Source organism: Juglans regia, chromosome 9 (assembly GCF_001411555.2).
Source record: "Juglans regia cultivar Chandler chromosome 9, Walnut 2.0, whole genome shotgun sequence".
NCBI classification, from domain to species: Eukaryota; Viridiplantae; Streptophyta; class Magnoliopsida; order Fagales; family Juglandaceae; genus Juglans; species Juglans regia.
In genome coordinates this window covers 21,431,345-21,452,187 of record NC_049909.1, presented here as the reverse complement: position 1 = coordinate 21,452,187, position 20,843 = coordinate 21,431,345, and the positions used below count along the sequence as shown (strand labels likewise).

Below are 20,843 nucleotides of genomic sequence, written 5' to 3'. Positions count from 1 at the left end.
TCTCATCCCCAAAAATTCTGCAAACATATTGGCCTTTCTTTTGGGGTTTTGAGGTTATTTTTTGAACTCCAAAGATGACCAAAAAAAAAAAAAATGGTATCCCATTTCCATAGTAGTATATGTATAGAATATCTACATCTAGAAATACCAAAACAGTAAAAATTTTCAAAAAATGCAACCCATTACCCAAGTAGACTAGGAAAAAAAAAAAGGAGATAATGTAATAAAATATTCCAAATACAAAGAAGATGGTATCAGTGTAACTGGCATCAAATAACATTCAAATATTCACACGTTGTATTATTGTATGGTTTCTGAGCTTGAGACTGTACACTTTGATTGGGGCTTGTGTGGGATCACGTTTAAAATTCAATACCACAATTTATCTGAACAGAGAAGGAAGGTCGACCAACACTGGAAAGAGGGGTGTCCACTCTCACAACTATCCCAGAACTCCCAACATTTCCATTCCACTTTGACCTGCCAAGCTATGCATAGAACATACACCACAAGAAGAGGAAAAATGAAATTCAATTATACTAGAAGGAACAGTGGCAGAGCAACATCATTACAAAGTAAACGTCCAAGATCAACAATTAGAAAGGGAAAAAAAAAAAGAATCCAGAGAAATGATTAACAACTGATTAACAACTCTTATACAACTGTTGAATAAAATAATATTTTTTACAAAATTTATTTTGACCTTTATTTTAATTTGTTGTGTATAAATTTAAAATAATATTTTATTGAGAACTTGTGGATGAGGCATGGATGAGTTGTTATTGTATCCCTACTCATCAATAATTTAATGGCAGAGGTGAAAGAAGAGCAACCTAGACCAAAAACTCCATCTATATAACTAAAACAAGTCAGAAGTATTGGAAGCGAGGTCTTTAGCCTAAGTAAGTTACAAGAACAGTACAAAGCAAGGAAAATATGGTAGCACGACGAATATTACCAAAGATAATGATAAGCATCATATAAGATCTTAATATAACAAACTTCAATAACACCACTAAAGAGTACCTCTTCCTTCTTTTTTTCTTTTTGCAAGCAAAACATTACAAGTCAATCCCTTTGCTGTCAATAGTTTCTATATACGAAATTTAATTGTCAAAATTTTTTTGATAAGTTTTATTTGTCAAAAATTATACTCTTCTGACAATTAAATTTACCAAGTAAAACTTCAGAAAAGCAAAGGTGATATGTGCTTTATTTTTTGCAATAGTAGGAGAAAACCTAATGCTAATGCCCTCAAGACATCAATAGAACACTACTGTGAAACAATGACTTACAGAAATAGACGCAAATGCAGAAGGATGAGTCATGAATGCACATCCCAATATCAGACTCAGTTGCTCCTTCACCGTATGAATAAGCTCCGCCTGCAACCCAGGATTGCTTCCACCAAAAGTGGGGCATAAACTGGCCATTGCAACATTTAACAAGAAATATGTGAACACCAAGTCTTATGATTTGAGAGCAAATTGATTTCTTTAAAAATATGGAAGCAAAGCATTAGCATACTACTGACTGGGTACAGCTAAAACTGATTGCATATGTAATCAGTGTACAGTTAAGAAACCAAAACCAAAAAGAGAAATATCTAATCTGAAGGCGTATATCTTCTCAGAGAGCAAAAGAAGGCATATACGTAATAGCAATATGAGACAGGAAACTATGGCATCGCTGATTTTAAATTCTGCAAGTAGCTCGGAACCAAAATGATGGCTTTTTTTTCCTTGAATTGCATGCTTTGTAGCTTTATATCTCTTTCTCGAAGAGAGTTGTGAAAATGGCTCTCGTGTGGAACTAAGATTATCTTCACAGCAATATTCATGCAGCCTGGGTTACCCAGAAGGGTAGATGGACAAACTACACTGGCCTCCCACCGATATTAAGAAAATAGCAGGAACTTACCACCTATTTTTATAAATAACAACTGTCAACCATTAACATAATAATTTGAGCAAACATACTTAAACCATATCTAAACACCGTTTAATTTTATTTTATTTTTTCGGTTTTTCTATAATATTATCTAGTTTCACAGATCGACATATCTGACATCAAGTTGGATGCAAACCTAACCTACGGGTCTACTTGTACTTTCTTGAAAGTTTCAAGGTAAAATTGACTAAAATTTTAGCTTGGGAGTTTTAGTGCCACCCTATAGACTTTTTTTTTTTTTTTTTATAAGTGGTGCCACCTGATAGACTTTCAACGAGTACTTAATGTATTTAGCCATTGAAATGTAATTAGGTGTTTCTTTTATATACTTCCTATGTACATGGGCTTCGCCTATTTCATTCGATGAATAAAATTTTCTTATTAAATAAAATGTATTTAGCCTAATATTAAATTGCCTTATCCATTGGCAACTAAAAAAAGCCAAGGCAGATAATCTAACCTGAATTGGATAGTCGGTTTCACCATGAGACCAGATCTCTTCCAAGCCAAGGCTTGTGCAAAACTAAACGCAAATGACTTGTCAGGCCATTGCACCATTGGTGTTATGCGTGTTCCCCACTTATTCTGAAAAATACAAAGGATTCCAAATGGAAATCTTAAGGCCCATTCACATAGGCACCAACTTAGAATTATTAACAAATTGTTACAGAATCAGCTACAGGAAAAAAGTGTAAGAATCCATTTTTTAGATTCAATGAGATGAATTTTGCCAAGATAATTTTTCCATAGCTTGTTACGAATTTGCGATCTCACCTTGCAAGAAAAGCTGAATCTCATTTCTCCTGGATATTGACCCTGAGCCTGTAGAAGGCCTCCGCAAATAGGCAGGAAAGCACTTGTAGTAAGCCCCTCACCAGATACATATGTCAACTTCCCATTTGGAAACTGTAAATCTACAAACGACTAGATAGAGAAGAAAAATTGTGTCAATCTCCACCCAAAGAAGCTGGCAGCTTGCTCGTATTTTCGTAATTTATTATGAGCAAACTGCTACACCTACTCAAGATGGTTCAACTTGAGAACATGATAATAGAAATTGATTTTCAAATGAAATGAGGACTTCACTCATGCCTTCAGTTGGTTAATCAGTAAACTTGGAACGTAAGATTTTAGTGGATCTCCAAGAAATTTAGAAGTCAATAAATGAATACTGATGGATAATCCTTTTTAAAAAGATTGAATTTGATGGTATCAAACTCAATATTTCAGGCTAGCACTCCAATAAAATTGTCTAGTCTACTTTCCATGTGATAGCATACTTAAATGACTTTCATGGACTCCAGTATCACAGAGACCAACTCAGCTCATTTTTTTCAGTTTATATCCTCAGGCTCAGTGCACTATAAAATTTCACTAAAATATAACCAGGTAATAAATGCTCACACTTCTTTTTTAATCACACTACTTATTAATTGATTCTAAAATCTAGAGTATGTCGTTTTTCCGTAATCATGCCTCTTATGCTGAGTTAGCCAAGGAGGTAAATGGGAGGGGTATGGTTGGGATGGGTCCTGAGTTCAATTGTGCCATGCAAAAGACTAGTGAGCCCGTTTGGGAATACAATTGTTCTCAAGTATCCTCAGATATTCTTTGATATTCTCAAATATTTCATTTCCAAACATCACTTAAAACACAACACTTTTCAATTTCAAATTTTCAACATTTTCATCTAATCATTACCTAATCATTATAACTTTCACAAACTCCCAAACAAAACACAAACCCGATACAACTTTCTCAAACTTCCAAACAAAAATTATATTAAAAAATTATCTTCAAACAATATTTTAATATTTTAACTTTATAATATTTTTATTTAATTTTTTCTCTCTCCTTTCCCAAAATCCAATAAAACATCTTAACTCGAACTATTTCACTATTAATCACAAACCATTTCACTACTATTCATATTCTTAGTATCCAAACGAGCCCTAAGTAATCTTCACTGGAACTCTCAACCTCAATTATGCAAGGCAAGCAAGAAAGCAGGACCATCCAAGTCCTACAAACGAAAAGGAAACATTAATGATAAACAAACTCAAAACATAAATTCTGTTCGGAATTAAGTAGTTATAAGGAAGACTGTCCAAAGACTTACCCTGTAAAGGAGGCATCAAATAAATAATTTCACTTATTAATTACAATGTTCTAATAGAAATTAGAAACTTACACAAGCTAAGGGATTGAGACAGAGCATTGACATTAACAGCCACCTTCTATGCTTTGACCACACAGCTGGACAAAGTGAGTGCATTCCGTTCTGAAAATTAAATAAATGAATAAAAGAGTACAAACCAAGGGAGGGAAAACTGGAGAAGCATCAAGATGCAATCCCATCATATCGCAAATTAAGCCACGACAATAGCACCATGGTAATGAATCACAGGGAAAGGCCACATAGTAGTAGAGGAAATGGGAAGCCACTGAATCCATCAACGCCATAATTTAATTCATCACACGCATTAAAAAGTTCTTGGAGATGAGGCAGCTTACACATAATGCATGCCAAGTCAGTGTTACAAAGTACATTGTGTTCATTTAAGAGTACTAAAAACATCATTTAAAAGACTTATTTCTAGGTGACAATACAAGTGCACCGAAAGGTCGCCAAAACTTGTTGCTTATATATGCATTTGCCTTCTTACACAATTAGTTTTGCACTCTTTATGTCTGTTATAATATCACACACACCCACACAGAGTAAGGTAGTAAACTCTGGAAGAATTTAGATCAGTGGAAGATGCTCATAATGCTGCAAATTCAGGATATCTTTGGGGGCAGTTTCATTAAATCACCATGAAAACAGCATTGCAGGGTGGAGCCTACAGGATCTTCTTTATTTAGGCTTGCATGAATTAAGTTGTACATTACAAATAAATAAATATTAAAAAATAGTACAATTAAAGCTGATCATACCTTCCTATCATAGCCATACCAAAGCAAATGCTGCTTTGACAAATGGACAGGCAAAAGAAGAGTTGTATCACGAATAAAGAGCACTGGTCCAAGCTGGACAAGAAAGAGAGATGAATTGTCATTCCCAGATGTAGAACTGCCGTGTGATGCCTCTACCCTCCATAAATCTCCCCGTGCAACCAAAGAACTTTCTACGTCATGCGTTCTGCTATCATAGGTTGATGTAATATTTATGATCCCCTACATCAAATAAAACCATACCACTTACAAAACAATTGAAAAAATAGCAGCAGCCATCAAATTAAAGAAAGAAAATCTTAAATGACTTCCTCCTTCTAGTTACATCTGGTAAAAAAAAGCTCATAAATGAGACTGCTACAACAAACAGACGAATTTTTTAGAACGAAGAGGTTATCATAGAATAGACAAAACAATTGCCATGCAGGATGGTCATTACAATTTTTACAAGTTCCACGTATAAATGAAACTGTCATGCCCATTTCTCAGGGAATTTAAATGATCTAGATTTTTTAATCCTTTCCATGATGAAAGATACATACTTGATTAAATCTTTGGGAGTCAGTTTCCAAAAACACTACATGTGAAAACAAAGTTCCCGACAAAATGGCACTATGATGCAATTAAATTAATGGAAAACACAAATGATTGTATAGACACTAGAGGGCACAAAAAAAATGCCAAAAAGTTTCTTGGTCATGTGTGATTAAATGTAATTGCATCAATACAATAATTTCCAAATGGAAGAAGATTGTCCTCAAGGAAAAAAGAAAAGAAAAGAAAAGAAGAAAGATTGAATAAACAGCATCTATCCAATTTACTTGTGATCTACAAATCCTTCTGTTTCAACTTGGGGGGGGGGGGGGGGTCATTTCTTTATTTTTATTTTTACCAAATCTTAACAAAGGCATTTTTAGAAAAACTCATTTGAAAAGTTAAGGATTTTGGCTCAATTAGATGGAGGGTGCAAAATGGAAAAAAAATGGTAATTTACGGTAACAATTTTTTTATTTTGATAGTTTGGGGTGCAATTTGAAAAATGCGTGGTAGTATGGAGTTAGAAAATAAAAATTCCATTACAATAATCGTAGCATGCTCCGTTAAAGCACATAATCAACTACCTTCTTCCTCACCAAAGTCCACGTAAGAACTGCTTAGTCTACCTGACTTAATCACTTGCATGGTATCCAATACCTTCGCCAGCAGTTTATAAATATACAAATGTTATTTTTACAAGCTAAATTAGCACTTTAAAAATGTCACAAGCCTGATTAGGCCACAAATTGATGAATGAATTCGTGTAATTAGCTTCAAAACTCTTACCTGCGGTCTACCCAAAAGCCCTGCCGACCTAAGATTAAACCCAGCAACTTCATCATCTACCAACTCATCAGCACCACTATCGTTCTCCGCAAACCCAAAATCCCTCAGCCTCTCTGTCAACAACCCCAAATCCCCTTGCGTAGTCACACCCCCATCAACCCTCAGCCTACTCCCCCCCACGTCCACCATCACAGGCGCCTTCGCATTCTCCTCCTGCCGAAACGGGGCAGGCAGCCTCCTGAAAAACTGCTGGACCAACCCATTCAAGTTCGCGCCGAAGTCCGCCCCGGCCTGCCCAATCCTATTCCCAATATCGAAAATCGCCAATACTCCATTAATCCCCGAACTATCGGTCGCCAATCCGAAATCTCCTCTCCCAAAATTCTGCTGACTTGGGAATTCGAGGTCGAAGAGCATGGATTTCTGAGGGTTGGGCCACGGAAACGAGGGAGGGCTGATGTGGGACTGGATCAACCCGCTGAAACCCTGAGCTAGTCGGTCCGCCAAGTCCTGACCGTGCCGCTGTACCTCCTCCCATGCCTCAAACGACCTCTCTACCGACATTCGATGAAGAATCTCGACCTTATCTGTCACCTTTGTCTCTCACAGCTTCTTCATCTAAGCAAAAATTGGTTTTTTCCCTTCGGCGGTTGTGAAATCGATAGAGTTTCGCTGTTTCCAACTCTATCTCATGTCCAATTTCGTGACAAAGAGTGAAAAGGCGTGAAGTTTCGAAGGGACAGCTAGAATTTATGGTTCTTTGGGAGTTTGGACTGGGTTTTGGTTTTAAAAGATCAGGAGCACCGAAATTAAAATCACAAAACAGGAGTGAGATGCAATTTTTCCAATTCCAGGAAGAAAACCAAAGGTAAGCTCGGATTCTTATTTTGGAAAAATATTTTGGAAAAAATAAAAAGCTCTGAAAGATTGGAAGATAGAGTCTAATATTTTGAAATCACAGATTATGAAATTAGGGCGTTACTGAGACAAAGTAAAGCATAGCAGAGGAAGGCCCGGTAGATACTAGAGATAGGGTAGCGAGTGTGTAAGGATTACGGCGGAAGTGCGCCGGGTGCGCAATGCGCATACAATTCGAATCGTTAGCGGCAAAAACTGTGGCCCAGAGGATAGATATATGGGTGGTGCTACAGCCCCCGCTGGGGGCTCCGCTGGGGGCTGTAGTATTAGTTAATATATATTTTGTTTAAATAATTTTTATATAGGTTTTTTAATATTTTTAAATATTTTTAAAAAATAAAATAAATTTAAAATATTATTAAGAAAATATTGTTTTAATTCAAAAGTAAGAAATATATATTAAAAAATATTTTCTTAATCATGAAGTAAAATAAAAAATTATAAAAAAAATATTTTAATAATATTATGATATTTTTAAAAAATATTAAAAATAGTCATACTACAGCCCCCGTTGGGGGCTCCCGTTGAACTTAACATGTACTTTTTTATGTGTAATTTTTTAATTTATTTTTTATATAGATTTTTTTTACACTTTAAATATTTTTAAAAAATAAAATAAATTTAAAATATCATTAAAAAATACTTTCTTAATCAGAAAGTAAAAAAAAAAATCATTAAATATTAATTTTTATTCTACTTCGTAATTAAGAAAATATTTTTAAATAATATTATAATTTTTATTTTATTTTTTAAAATATTTAAAATTATTAAAAATATCTATATAAAAATAAATTAAAAAATATATATAAAAAAATACTACAGCCCAGCAGAAGCCCCAGCGGGGCATGTAGCATTTTCCTAGATATATTATTGCAGGGAGAAGTGCTACACCTGAGGGAATCAGGGATGTAGCCCGGGATCTCCCGAGAAAGGTCAAAAAAAGTTTTTCTTTTTTTTATTTATTAGTTTTTAGGTATACTTAAATATTGTTTAAAAAATAAAAAATATTAGAATATTATTAAAAAATATTTTTTAATTATTAATTTTAAAAAAATACAGTTGGAAGAAATGATCGGGACCATTATTGGGATCCCAAGCGTTTCTTGTGTATCTGAATTCTAAAATCGTCATTGCTAATAAGATTTGATGATGCTGGTCAGTCTCATGAATTTGTTTCTTTAACTTTATTATTAATGTAAATTATATATATTTTTAAATATTTATAAAAATAAAAAATATATAATTTTACTAATTATTAATAAAAAATAAAAATAAAAATACTCGAATTGAGAGGATAAACTTACGTGGCCAAGTATCATTTTCCAATAAGATTTTATTGTACCTGTAATTATAGATAAGTATTGGACTTTGGAGGGAGAATAAAAATAGACTATTATGTTTTCATCCATACTCTAAAAATATATAATAATTTTTATTTTGTATTTTATTCTTTTATGATTGTAAATTCATGGAGAAAATAAATTTCAGTAGAAAAATAGCCTCATTTATTTTTACATATGAGATGAGATGAGTTAAGATTAAAGTTAAAAAGTTGAATAAAATATTATTAGAATATATTTTTTTAATATTATTTTTATTTTGAATTTTGAAAAAGTTGAATTGTTTATTTTATTTTGTATGAAAATTTAAAAAAATTGTAATAATTAGATAAGATGAGATGAGATAGGTTAAGATGAACTATGAAAACAAACGAGGGGACTACCATTACTGCCAAAACTATGAAAGTGACGACAGGTAGTAATTGATTGTGAAAGAATAATTCTATTTGAAAGTTTTTACACTATACATCATTTATATTGATTAATTTTATTTAAAAAATAAATTTTAATATTTGAATCTTACAAATTAAATTATGTCATGTAAATAATATGTAGTGTAAAGATTTTTAAATAGTATTACTCAACTGTGAAAATGTATAATACAATAGTCATGTGTTTAAAAGAAACATGAAAATTTAATAGACGATCCCCAAATTCAGTTAGGAGAAAATACATCTTCAATTGCGATTTCACTTAAAGGTTGTGCAGTGAAGCACTTGTTTATGAAATGGGTCTTTCTACTCTGACGTCCAGCTCTTATAGTTATTGTTATGCATGCCTATAGTACAATTGTACTTTTTATTAAAATATTTTTTAATATTTTTTTTAAATATACTAATAATAGCTTTTTTAAATATTTTTTTAAAAATTAAATCCAAGAGAAAATAAGCATATTTTCCTTATGAAATAGTGTCAAGTATATGAAAAAATTTAATTGTAAGCGATTATGTACACTAATATGCGCATTTATTCGATATGATTGATTAAAAAGTAAATTTTATTAAAAATGGTGTTAATTTAAATTTAAAATATAAAGATAAAAATATTAATACGTAAATTAATCTATAAACTTACTTATACATAACAAAACTCAAAGTATATACTCTATCCATTCCAAGCCACAACACATCACAACATCTGAAATACAAGCACGGTTCGGAGGAAATAAGTAGGAAACATGGGGAAGAAATGTAGGGTACGAACACAGGGCAGAGCGTCTCATCACATCGGCTCATAACATTTTTTTTTTTTTGTAAATAATGACTTTTTGGGCTTTATATCGACAAATCTGTGGTCACACAAATATCACATCAAAATTACACTTCATTATAATTGCTATAAACAGTTGAAAATGATCGCCGAACAAACTTCCAAAAGAGAACAAATTCAAAACCCACTTGGATTGGCCTAATCGTTTGGGTACGTGGGCCATAATCTTGTTGATTTTGTATACACATCAAACAACGGTTGATATTTTTAAATTATTTTATTATTATTTATAAACTTTTTATTATTTTATTATTATTATTTACAAACTATTTAACTGTTATTTATAGATATATGAAATATTATTTTTATTTATTTAATATCCACGCGAGCCCTTAAGCTTTGGTCAAAAAGAAAGTAAAAGTGGCAGTCCACAGAGAGAGACCCCAGCGGCCGTTTCCATGAAGGTAGTAGAAGTGGTTAGGCCCACATCCAATTTTCGCTGTCTGAGAAATGCCTCCTTCTTTATTGACAAACTCTATGTCACAACAGTAAGCACCTAAACTAAGCATCTCTCACTAATAAAAGCAACAAATAAAGACGGATTGAAATAATAAGCTTGAAAGTAAGTGGACTGGATAACATGCAGAGCACATCATAATGTCAAAGAATATTTATAAAAAGACAAGATAAAAGTCTTTTCTATCCAAATTTTTACAAAAAGAAATTTAAAAAAAAAAAAAAAAGTCTGGTCAGTACATTATAATGTCAAAAGAATGTACAGGACAGGATAATACTCTTTTCTATACAAAATTTCACAAGAAGTTTGGCCATTGAGTTACACAGTAAAGGGGTCCTCAGTCATTGACATTGCTTCCAATGGTAAACCAAACCAATAGCAACTGATCCATACACTTGTATTTGATCCTTTTCAATGGTATCAGTTCTAAGAACTGCCTATATATAACTAACAAAAGAACAATATTTGAAAGGAAAAGCAAATAATAGCAACTCATCCAAGTGCAAACCAAATCAATAGCAACTCAACCATACATGTATATCGATCCTTTCAATGGAATCAGTTTAAACAGAGAACCACCACATTGAAGGGTTGTAAAAGCACCAGACACTTCGAAGAACTACCTATATATAAATGACAAAAAAAATATCTGAAAAGAAATGAAATTAAACAATATAAAAACACCTACTGTTGTGCTCACTTCGATCTTAAAAAGAAAGAAAAAAAAAAAACATTTTCTTAAACAGCTCAGAGTTTATACAAGCGACCGCTGATTGTTTCACTTGTGCAATCATTTACCTGCAATATAACATGTTTGAAGTAAGTAACGAAAGAGTCCAAGCAATCCAATTAATGTACCTTATCACATGTCCACGGCAACACACCTGGTCTTTGAGCTTCCAAGAGTGAGCTCCAGATCATCTCCACATTCTTCATGAATCCTCTCTCCTTCCCATGGCTTCACCAGCCCTGTTGTGTGGCTCCCAAATGCAAACTCGTCTGAAACTGCCTCAGACATAGGAATATCAGCAGTGTGATCATACCCTGCAGCCATGGCAGGAGAGCATGTCCCACTTTGTCCAGGAGTCCACATACGAGATCCACCACCAGCTAAAGCCTCTTCCTTGAAGCCAAACGGATTTGAAGAGACAAGGCTGAATGTCGGAGAAGTTGGCCCAACCTGGGGAATTTGAATTCCAGCAAACCATTCTGGATCAGGAACAATTTCACGTCCAGGGCTTGGTGGAGTGGAAGATGGAAGGAATGAATAATGCTGCCCGACCCAACCTGGACGGGCAGATTGGTCATCCCAATCAGTTCTGAATCGGGGTGTACAAGCAGGTGGGGAGCTCAATGGAGGGGTAACGGGAGCACTAATTGAACCACTATGAATGTAGAGATGAGGGAACTTGGAAGCGGAGGCTGAAGGTGATGCAGAAGAGAGATTTTTCAGCCATGGGATGAGTGAACTGCCATCAGCATTCGGATTAGCAGCATAGGAAGAGGATGCTGGGCTCGGGAAAGAAGAGGAGCCTGGGCTTGGGTTGTATGAAGCACGGGGACTTGGTTGGTAAGACGAACATGGGCTTGATGCTGCAGATCCAACAATCACATCCATGCGATCAACAGGTTTGCATCCCTACATGTATTTAACATGATTAGTGGCAATAAAGTATAAAAGATAATTGAAGAATAAATCCGAATACTTGATTGGCATTTCACATGAAGCCATGAAAAAAGAACAAACATTAAAGCAATCAGAATGATTATACACAAGGACAAAAAGAGCCATGACTTCCCGCCTTGTAAGTATGACAACTCTCAGTTGACCCAACTCATCCTGCCTTTGTAAAACTAGCATGTGTTTACTACAAAGTCTTGCCTCTTACTCTGCTAACCTCCTTGATAGCTGTCCTGTAAATATTGGGTTCTTATAATATTTGGACAATAATCACGGAAGTCCAGTATAAGGCCAACAATTTCCTCAGCCATTAGTCTTAACAAGTATAAGGCCAACAATTTTTCCTCAGCCATTAGTCTTAACAAGATAGCAATCAAGATTTTTCTATTTACAAGGATGAGATTATGTTAATATAAAACTGCAAAAAGAATTTATCCATGAGTTATCCAATACTACCATTACAATTACATAAAAGAGGTTCGAAATAGTTGGTAGAATCGACGGCAAATGGCAAACAATTACCGTCAATTGCTCGATATTTTAGAGGCAACCAAAACAGATCAGTTGCCAATCCCGTTCTAGCATGAGCCAAAAAGACATTCATATCCTAAACGACAAACCAAGGTCCCTGGAGCGGAAAAAGGAAATAAATGAAAGAAAAATTCTAGATATAAGCCCCACACCCTGCACACTATTTAAAAATATGTGATTTTACTTTTTATTGTAGGGGTGTGAAGTTTCTGTGTAGCACAACTCTAAATGAAAATATCAAGAACCATAAAAACTTCCCACAGCCGTAGTAATTGATTATTTGTTAGTTGAATTAAACTGCTTAAGCTACAATAAAAAGGTCAAAAAGGCCCAACGGAAGTCTAGGGACAGGCATGTCCAAAGTACATTAATGAGCAGATACTGCACAAAAGGTCCACTTTTATTGCAATTGCATAGAGTGGACAATGGCCAAGAGTAATCGGGGTTTGCATTCCCCAGTCTCTTCTATTTTCAGGAAAAAAAAAAAAGAAAGAAGAAGAAAATAATACAGATAGCAGCGTATTTAAAAAAGTAGATATCAAAGAGCAAACCCCAAAATGGCAGAGTTTTAGGAAGCCGATTCCAGGCCCAGGTAGGAACTTTAGGAAGCCGAGTGCTACGAAAACCGCTAAAAAAGACTTTGAAAATCGGAAGTGCAAGTGCGTGCTCGTTACCTCGAGATCTATGCAGTTCCAGAGTCTCTCATTAGTCATCAAAAGCACAGGGAAGCAGAGAAAATCTAATGGCTCTACACCGCTTCACGCGTAAAAGTGATTAGGAAGAAAAAAGAAAAGAAAAGAAAAAGGAAAACAAAGTTAACAAACCCCCCTGCCCACTGCTAACGTGCGCCACTGACCCTGTTAGACTGTTAGTCCCACTGGTAACGCGAGCCTCTGACACGAGCACAGTTGGTGAACCCCGCTATCCTTTGCTAAAATGTGCTCGAGGGGGTCCAGTGCTACTTAGGAAACAACACGAAACCCGAACTCCGGTCCGACCAGTTCATGTCTGTTAAACCCACGGCCCGGCTAGGCGACACGAATGTTATAATTACTATTGCCAATATGAGCCGCAGATGCGGCGCATGGTAGCAGACACCAACGAATCTAAAAATTTTTCGCCACTCCCATCTCTATTGACAGACTGCTAATGATAAGGTGCACCGCCACGGACAGTGCACGTTAGCACAAATCAACCCTGTAAAAAAAAGGTTCAGGCTCAACCGATCTATGGTGCTAAGTCAAGTTCTACCGATCTACGGTGCCTCCTGATTCTGTAAATCTATAGTTCGACTCATATCCTAGCAGGCACAAAACAACACAAGCAAAAGCAGTAACTACTGCTGGAAGCACTTCATTTGCTCTGACAATAAAGAAAAAGATAACCATTATTTTGGCTCCCAAAAAGAATTGTAAAGAAATAACGGTAATATTACCTTACGGTAGGTGGTGCCGTCGGTTTCGACGGTCCAGCCGGCCTCGTTGCAGAGGGCCTTGAGGACCTCGTTGTTATCACAGTGTTTAGGGAGCTTGTAGTTTCCGTACATTCTCAACCCGGAGAAGATCTTCGCCGCAATAGCCCGTCGCCGCCTCTCTCTCCTCTTGTTGTTCTCCCGCTCCTTCCATGTAGGCAGCCGGCTGCCTGACGTCATCTCTCTCAATCTCTCTTCTCTAACAATGAATGTGGGAATCAAAAAGTTACTAAACTCAGACGCAATTTTCAGTACAACTGATTTCGGAAGAGATTAAGTAAACCCGCTTTACGCTTCTGACTTGATGAAGGAGAAGAAGCTTTGATCCTCCACCTCTCAGCTCGAAATCCCGATCGCGACTGCGCTGTTTCGGATAGAATGAGTATTAATCTGACAAAAAATGATCGAGGAAAACTGGTTTTCAGCGCTGGGCTGATGAATCGGTGTGAATCGAGTGAAGGACTGAGAAAACTGAGGGAAAATACGACGTTTAGGAATAAATTTGAGCTAAGAGCCAGCTCTGAAGCAAGAATCGCAGAACGAATCGGAGACGGAGACTGATTGTTTCATTTTGACTTGAGGCTTTGGGTCAGTGCTCAGATCGGATCTGAGAGAGTAGGCGTTAGATTTGGCCGGGTAGATACCGAAAACTGGCTCGATCAGAGGGGCCGTTTAGCCGGGAAACCGCAAGCTGAATCGGAAGTGTTGTTCAACTGGATGAATGGGCGTGTGAATGGAAGGGGGTTTTGCCGTTTGGGGGAGATGGGCTAAAAATGCGTTTGCAGGTTTCAGCTGGCCAAGATTTTCATCCAATTTACTATTTTGCCACTATGTTTTTTTTTTGGCGATGGGAAATAAGAATTCGAAAGATTTTACTTTTATTTTAAAGTTAATTTGTTGGCAAACTCTCTCTTTTAACTACTGTCATTATTTTAATGATTTATTTTATTTTTAAGTCTATATATTATTAACGTTATTTAAATTTAATATTTATTTTTTAAATTATATTATATTACATAAACTTTCACGTATAGGCTTAAAAATGAAAATTTTCTTATTTTATTTAAGTCAAAATAATTTTGTGCAGGGTCTGAAATTACGTTTTTATTTTGAAGTATATTATTATGAACTTTTAAAATTATTTTTCATGTATAACACAAACGTATTTGTACTATTAGTTATCAACTGTGAGGAATTTAGCCAGGTGATTAGGGTTGGACTTTTAAGAAGATTAGTACTGCTATTATAATAGATAAAGTGTACCAATTAATGCTTCTTCTTTTTTTAATACTTGTGTATATTTATTTTTTAGCTTTTTTTTTTTAAGAAACTAACACAAATGATTTTAAAAAAATTAATACACTGTCTCTTTGAATAGTAAAATGAGATGAAATTATTTTAAATAAAAATTAAAAATTAAAAATGAAATAAAATATTATTATAATATTATTATTATTTTGAAATTTTAAAAAGTTAAATTGAAATTTTAAAAAGTTGAATTGTTTATTATATTTTAAGTGAAAATTTAATAAAACTGTAATAATGAGATTAAATGAGATGTATTGAGATGGTTTCTCAATACAAACAACGCCACTATTCATATTGAATTTGATATCTTTTATATGGATCTAGCACCGTCCTATTATAATTATTAATGGTGCTTAGGGATGAAAATCGATCCGGTCCGATGATAGATTCATCATTTTCTTCAGATCGGACCAGACTGAACATTCATAGGGACTAAATTGGATCAGTCGCTATCGGTCTGGTCGGTCAATCCGGTCTAATTATTTTTTTATTTTTTTTATTTTTTTCAAATAAATTAATAAAAAAATATTTGAATTACTAAATTAAACTTAAGTGAATTATTAATGTGGATTATGTACCTAACTTATCAAAAAAAATATTTTACTATAATTATATTTATGACATTAATAGTTACTCTTATTAACTTAGACTTTACTATTTAGTATGCATAATTATTAATAATGTCATACATTTTATATATGGTTAATGAATATCAAATAATTTTATTGTACATAGATTAATTGATAACATATATTATTTTATATTTTGTATGATCAATGATAATAAATTAGATGAAAATTAAATCATTCACTTATACAATTACTATATAAAAATAACATATTAAATTATTAAAAATATTTTTAAAAAATATAGGATCTCGATCCGATTTGGTCCGGTCCGGTCTAGAATTTGTAGACCTCGGGACTAGAACGAGTTTCATCGGTTCACACATTTTGGGACCGAAATCGACAATTTGGTCTTGTTTGATCTAGACCGAAAATTTTGATCTTATCAATTTTGTCGATCAGAACCGAATTCTTTACAGACCTAATGGTGCTCTTTTCTCATCACTTTCTATTGAAAATACTAATTACTTGTTTAATTAATATTTCAGCATGATGCATAACCCTTGTTTTCCTGCATACTCATAAAAATTGACCCCTCAAATGCGATAATAAATTAATAATACTCGCAACTCATATAGACGGTATAGTATAAGGTGAGTTCGGAAATATTTTATAGTACTAAAAGTTTGAAGATTCTAAAGGTTAAAAGTTTAATTAAATTAGTATCTAACAAACTTAGAGCTTTTGGATCAAACAAAAAAACATCTTTTACACGAGCTTTCTTCTTCCCTATATTCATCCATGAAAAAGTAGTCATATCCTGACAAGTTAGAATCTGGTGGAACAATCTAATTGTAAATCTACCTTTCTTCAAGGGGCTCCAGCTGATTTTGTCTATGGTACCCTCAGTCAGTCTTATGGAATACACTAAAATAAATAATTTTATAATAACCTCTAACTCTCAATATTGTGTTATCCTAATAAAATTTATACTCCATTAAGAGGAGCTACTGAGAGAAAACCAAGAGATTAGGTACAACTACAATTGCATCCTTTGGGTGTACAAGCTCAAAAATTGTAGGGAACGTGTCTTTAAAGTTTTGTTCACCTCACCATTTGTCGTGTCAAAATTTAACACAAGAACCATCACTCACTATAATACGTGCATATCTTAGGAATATCTCCCAGCATTTTCTAATTTATCTACAAACTCACCTTATACGAATAATGTACTTCATTCGAACAACATTCTTTCCAAACATTTCCAAACTTTGAATCTATAATTTTCTTCCATATGACATTCTGTCTTGTTGGTATTGCCATAATCATTTACTCAAAAGAGTATGACTTAGCTTCATCAAGTTACGAATTCCCAATTCACTCTCAGATATTGGTATGCAAACAATTGATCAATTCACCATATGAAAATATATTCATTATAAAATTGAGTATTTATTATCATTTGTGCTAAGTTCTTAATTTAGTTTATTTTACATGTTGTGTCGTTGTTTCTCCAATTATATTCTAACATTGATTGTGAATGATAAAATTCTTATTTTACGGGGCTTGACCCTTCACCCATCCACCAAATAAGTCCCAATCAAATGCATAACGACAAGCAATTTGTGAGTTAATGGCATTTAGTCCATTTAACCTGTGAAATGGACTAACTATTTAAAACAAACCATTTTAACATGAACATGATAAAATAAGGTCAATCATCATAAACCAATCACACCAAAATAGAAGCAACAGCGACAATGTAAATTAGATCTCATCAATATAAATGATCTAAATGTGCAAGGACAACCTAAGAAATACGATGAAGTGCCAAAACAAACCAACATGTTTAAGAACGCCGAACGCCACGTGGCAATAGCACCAAGATTTTTCCGTTCTGTTAATCGTCTACGTCCGACGCGCGCTCTACTAACGTTGCACGAGTTAAGGGAGAACCAGGCACAACTGTGGGCCGGCCATGGGCCCATGTGTACAGTTTATTGTGTAAGTGCCATATGGCCCTTTCACATTACCTTTGACTTTTGAGTGCGTATCCCGGTTCTCAGTCCACCACCTTCTCTACTGATTCCGACCGAAACTTGTTATACATGAGAACAAAAATAATTATTATTTGGAAATCCTTCAAGAGAAATCCAGAGGATGAAAAGTGAAAACTCTTTTTTTATTAGAAATTAAATCTAGTCAATGCAGACTGAATGCAATTTCTAAATATGAACTCGGGTCATATCTTGTCCGGCCTGCCTCAAAGGTGGTACGAAGACAATAGATAATCGGCTTAAACTCTTATCTTTTTAGATATATACCGGAAAAAGAAAAATGTTTTAACTATAAAAATTTTTTTTACAAAAGTAAATATATAAACTGACTTAATTTGTTATGATATGTTAAAATTTTAAATTATTTTTATTATAAAATAGATCTAACATACCATATTTAAACCACGTAAATAAATTTTAGATAAAGTCTAATATCTATTTTCCTTACCAATTTGAGCTTGATGTCTGAAACGTCTTTAGGCATAACCAAAAGTGTATAAAGGATGAACGAGAACATCATTATGTTAGGTCAACCTAATTCAGGATAAAGTGATCTATTATTGTCATTAATTTATTAAAGCTATGCCATTAGTTTTGTTCGGCTAAGGCCGTGTCATTGTTCAATGGAAGGTGGTTGGGAATAAAAATGTGGAAGCCTCGACACCAAAAGTAATGAATGTAAAGGAGGTTTTTTCAATCAGTCGTCGAGCAGATATTTTGAATGGAATTAACCGTCGTCAACGTTCGATGGAAATGGCAGCATTAGAGACTTTGTATGTGGACTTAAAGGTAAGGCTCTTACCAGCAGACAATTTGAGGAAAAACTTGATGGTGGTGGATTGGTAGGTGCTGATATTGCCTTGCCTGGGGGGCGTGTTATGGCGGAGGGCAGGGGGCTTTTAACTTTGAAAGTCTCAGACAATTGGTTCGAATTGATTGAAGAGATCTCGGATACTGAGGAGTAGCTAGAAGTGGAGGTCGTGAAAGATACACCCCATAGTTCATTGAAATTGGTGGATGAGGCATTGGAATTTGAGTTGGCAATGATGAGAGTTGAAGAGGGGGGCACTAACAAGTGGTGTTCCTTGTCTGCGGGCGAACCCGAAGAAGGGGTTGAATCGGATTCGGAGTTGAATATTCATTTGAAAAAATTACAAGGCGTGAATAAGACGACAAAGTTGAGAGTCTTGGAGAGGAGGACTTGATCCAAAAAAATTATTTAGTTTATCTATGCAGATACTTATATGGAATATTCGAGGTATTCGATCGTCCAAGAGTAGACTTCGACGACTCATGAGTAAGAGTAGGCTACTGGTGGTGGCTTTATTAAAGCCTTTTTTTTCTTCCAATAAATGTAGGCGATGGGCTAGGTGGTTAAACCTACCAAATTTTGTGGATAATGTTGTAGTATAGGGCAAAGGGTGGCTATTTTGGGATGCTAGTCGGAACTTAGATTTCATTTCCATATCTGACCAAGTTTTTTCTGGCTAGTTCGCTAGAGGTAGTGTGAGAGTCTTGGTGTCTATAGTTTATGCTAGTTGTTTTATGAGGAAGCGCAAGAAGTTATGGGAGCACTTGTGTGCTCTCGATACAAGTGGTTGGTCGTGTTTTGTTGGGGACGATTTTAATATTGTTCTCTATGATGAAGAAAAAGTGGGAGGTATGTTGAGTGCGGCTCGAGCAAAAGAGGAATTCAACACTTGTATTCATGATTGTGGGCTTTTAGATTTGCCTTCTAAGGGACAAAAACTTTCTTAGTGCAATGGCAGGCTCGGGGGAAGAAGGATTTGGGCTAGACATGATATGATTTTGGTCAATTCTCTGTTCTTAATGTCTTTTAGGATGCACGTATGGAGCACCTTTCGAGAACTTCTTCGGACCATTGCCCCATTGCTGATTTTCTTGGATAGGGAAAGAAGGGGTGGGATTCAGTATTTTCGGTTTCAACGTATGTGGGGGGACTCATGAAGGGGTCCTACCTTTGATCCGGGAGTGTTGGAATTAAGAGGTTGAAGGTTGTGCTATGGTGAGAGCGAGTTATAAATTAAAATGTCTAAAGAAGATGTTGAGAAAGTGGAATATAGAGACGTTTGGGAGAGTGGAGTTGGAAATTACAGGCCTTGAATCACGTATCATGGAGCTTGAAGAAATTCTTAGTGCTAAAGTTTTACAAGATCGAGAGAATGAACTTCTCCTATGTAAGCAGCGACACCTCCAATGGCTTCATCGGGAGGAGATTTTGGGATGTCAGAAATAACATATTAAATGGCTAACTGAAGGTGATTCGAATTCAGCTTTCTTCCATGCTTCCCTACATGTTAAAAAAAATAGTAAAGTCATTGATTGTATGAAGCTTCGGGATGGATCATTGTTACGTTCGGCGGAAGAAGTTCATGATGCTGCAGTGGTTTTCTTTCAAGACTTGCTCTCGGCGGCACCAATTGGAACTCATGAGGAAAGTTTTCAATTGTTGTCTCCAATGTTTACTGAGAATGAAAATTATGTGCTGTGCGCAGTCTCGTCCATAGAAGAAGTTAAAGATGCCTTATGGTCGATACTCCAGGATAGCAGTCCTGGGCCGGATGGGTTCTCAGCAAGTTTCTTTGTCCTTGCTTGGAAAATTGTGAAGCAAGATCTGCTTGATATGACCAAAGAATTTTTTGAAGTTATTCCTCTCACTACTTTTTTCGGGGCTATTAATATTGTGTTGATTCCAAAGGTAGATGAATCGGAGGATTTTGGCCACTTTTGTCCTATCAGTCTGTGTTTGGTGGCTTATAAAATTATAGCCAAAATTATGGTGTTTAGATTGGCACCAATTATTGGGAAGATTGTATCGGCAGATCAGCAGTCTGCGTTTGTTCAGGATCGAAGTATCTTTGACAATATGTCTATTGCTCAAGAACTTGTGAATGGCATGAAATGAAGACTAGAGGGGGAAATGTCATGCTGAAAATTGATATGGCTAAAACGTATGACCGAGTGAACTGGAGTTTTTTGTTGGAAGGGTTACATCG

At 35.0% G+C, this 20,843-nt stretch overlaps 2 protein-coding genes across 4 annotated transcripts; both read right to left on the bottom strand.

The window, feature by feature from the left end:
* Nucleotides 1–203: 203 nt before the first annotated feature.
* LOC108985345 lies at nt 204–7,316 on the bottom strand. The gene is made up of 7 exons (XM_018957616.2): nt 6,229–7,316; nt 4,888–5,127; nt 4,142–4,231; nt 2,725–2,874; nt 2,411–2,535; nt 1,296–1,425; nt 204–488 (listed from the first exon to the last, which is right to left on the bottom strand). The coding sequence occupies exons 1-7, from the start codon at nt 6,790–6,792 to the stop codon at nt 363–365; spliced, it is 1,425 nt and encodes a 474-aa protein (XP_018813161.1). The 5' UTR covers nt 6,793–7,316; the 3' UTR covers nt 204–362.
* Nucleotides 7,317–10,717: 3,401 nt separating this feature from the next.
* On the bottom strand, nt 10,718–14,704 carry LOC108985347 (BES1/BZR1 homolog protein 4-like). 3 transcript variants are annotated; one of them, XM_018957621.2, is made up of 4 exons: nt 14,197–14,704; nt 13,860–14,094; nt 11,097–11,851; nt 10,718–11,010 (listed from the first exon to the last, which is right to left on the bottom strand). In XM_018957621.2, exons 2-4 carry the CDS (start codon nt 14,073–14,075, stop codon nt 11,007–11,009), a joined length of 975 nt encoding a protein of 324 aa, XP_018813166.1. In that variant the 5' UTR covers nt 14,076–14,094; nt 14,197–14,704; the 3' UTR covers nt 10,718–11,006. The 3 variants fall into 3 exon arrangements, with proteins under 3 accessions (XP_018813166.1, XP_035550084.1, XP_018813167.1); XM_035694191.1 differs by having other exon boundaries at nt 13,860–14,704; XM_018957622.2 differs by lacking the exons at nt 13,860–14,094; nt 14,197–14,704 and adding an exon at nt 13,099–13,621.
* Nucleotides 14,705–20,843: the final 6,139 nt, after the last annotated feature.

Bases quoted from the DNA above. Each gene is read 5' to 3' on its own strand.
- LOC108985345 (XM_018957616.2), bottom strand. From the start codon at position 6,792: ATGTCGGTAGAGAGGTCGTTTGAGGCATGGGAGGAGGTACAGCGGCAC. The intron at 2,536-2,724 runs GTGAGATCGCAA...TGTATTTTTCAG, and splicing joins GATTCAGCTTTTCTTGCAAG to AATAAGTGGGGAACACGCAT. The intron at 1,426-2,410 runs GTTAGATTATCT...TGCAATGGCCAG, and splicing joins AAACCGACTATCCAATTCAG to TTTATGCCCCACTTTTGGTG.
- LOC108985347 (XM_035694191.1), bottom strand. From the start codon at position 14,075: ATGACGTCAGGCAGCCGGCTGCCTACATGGAAGGAGCGGGAGAACAAC. The intron at 11,852-13,859 runs GTAATATTACCG...AAATACATGTAG, and splicing joins ACGGCACCACCTACCGTAAG to GGATGCAAACCTGTTGATCG.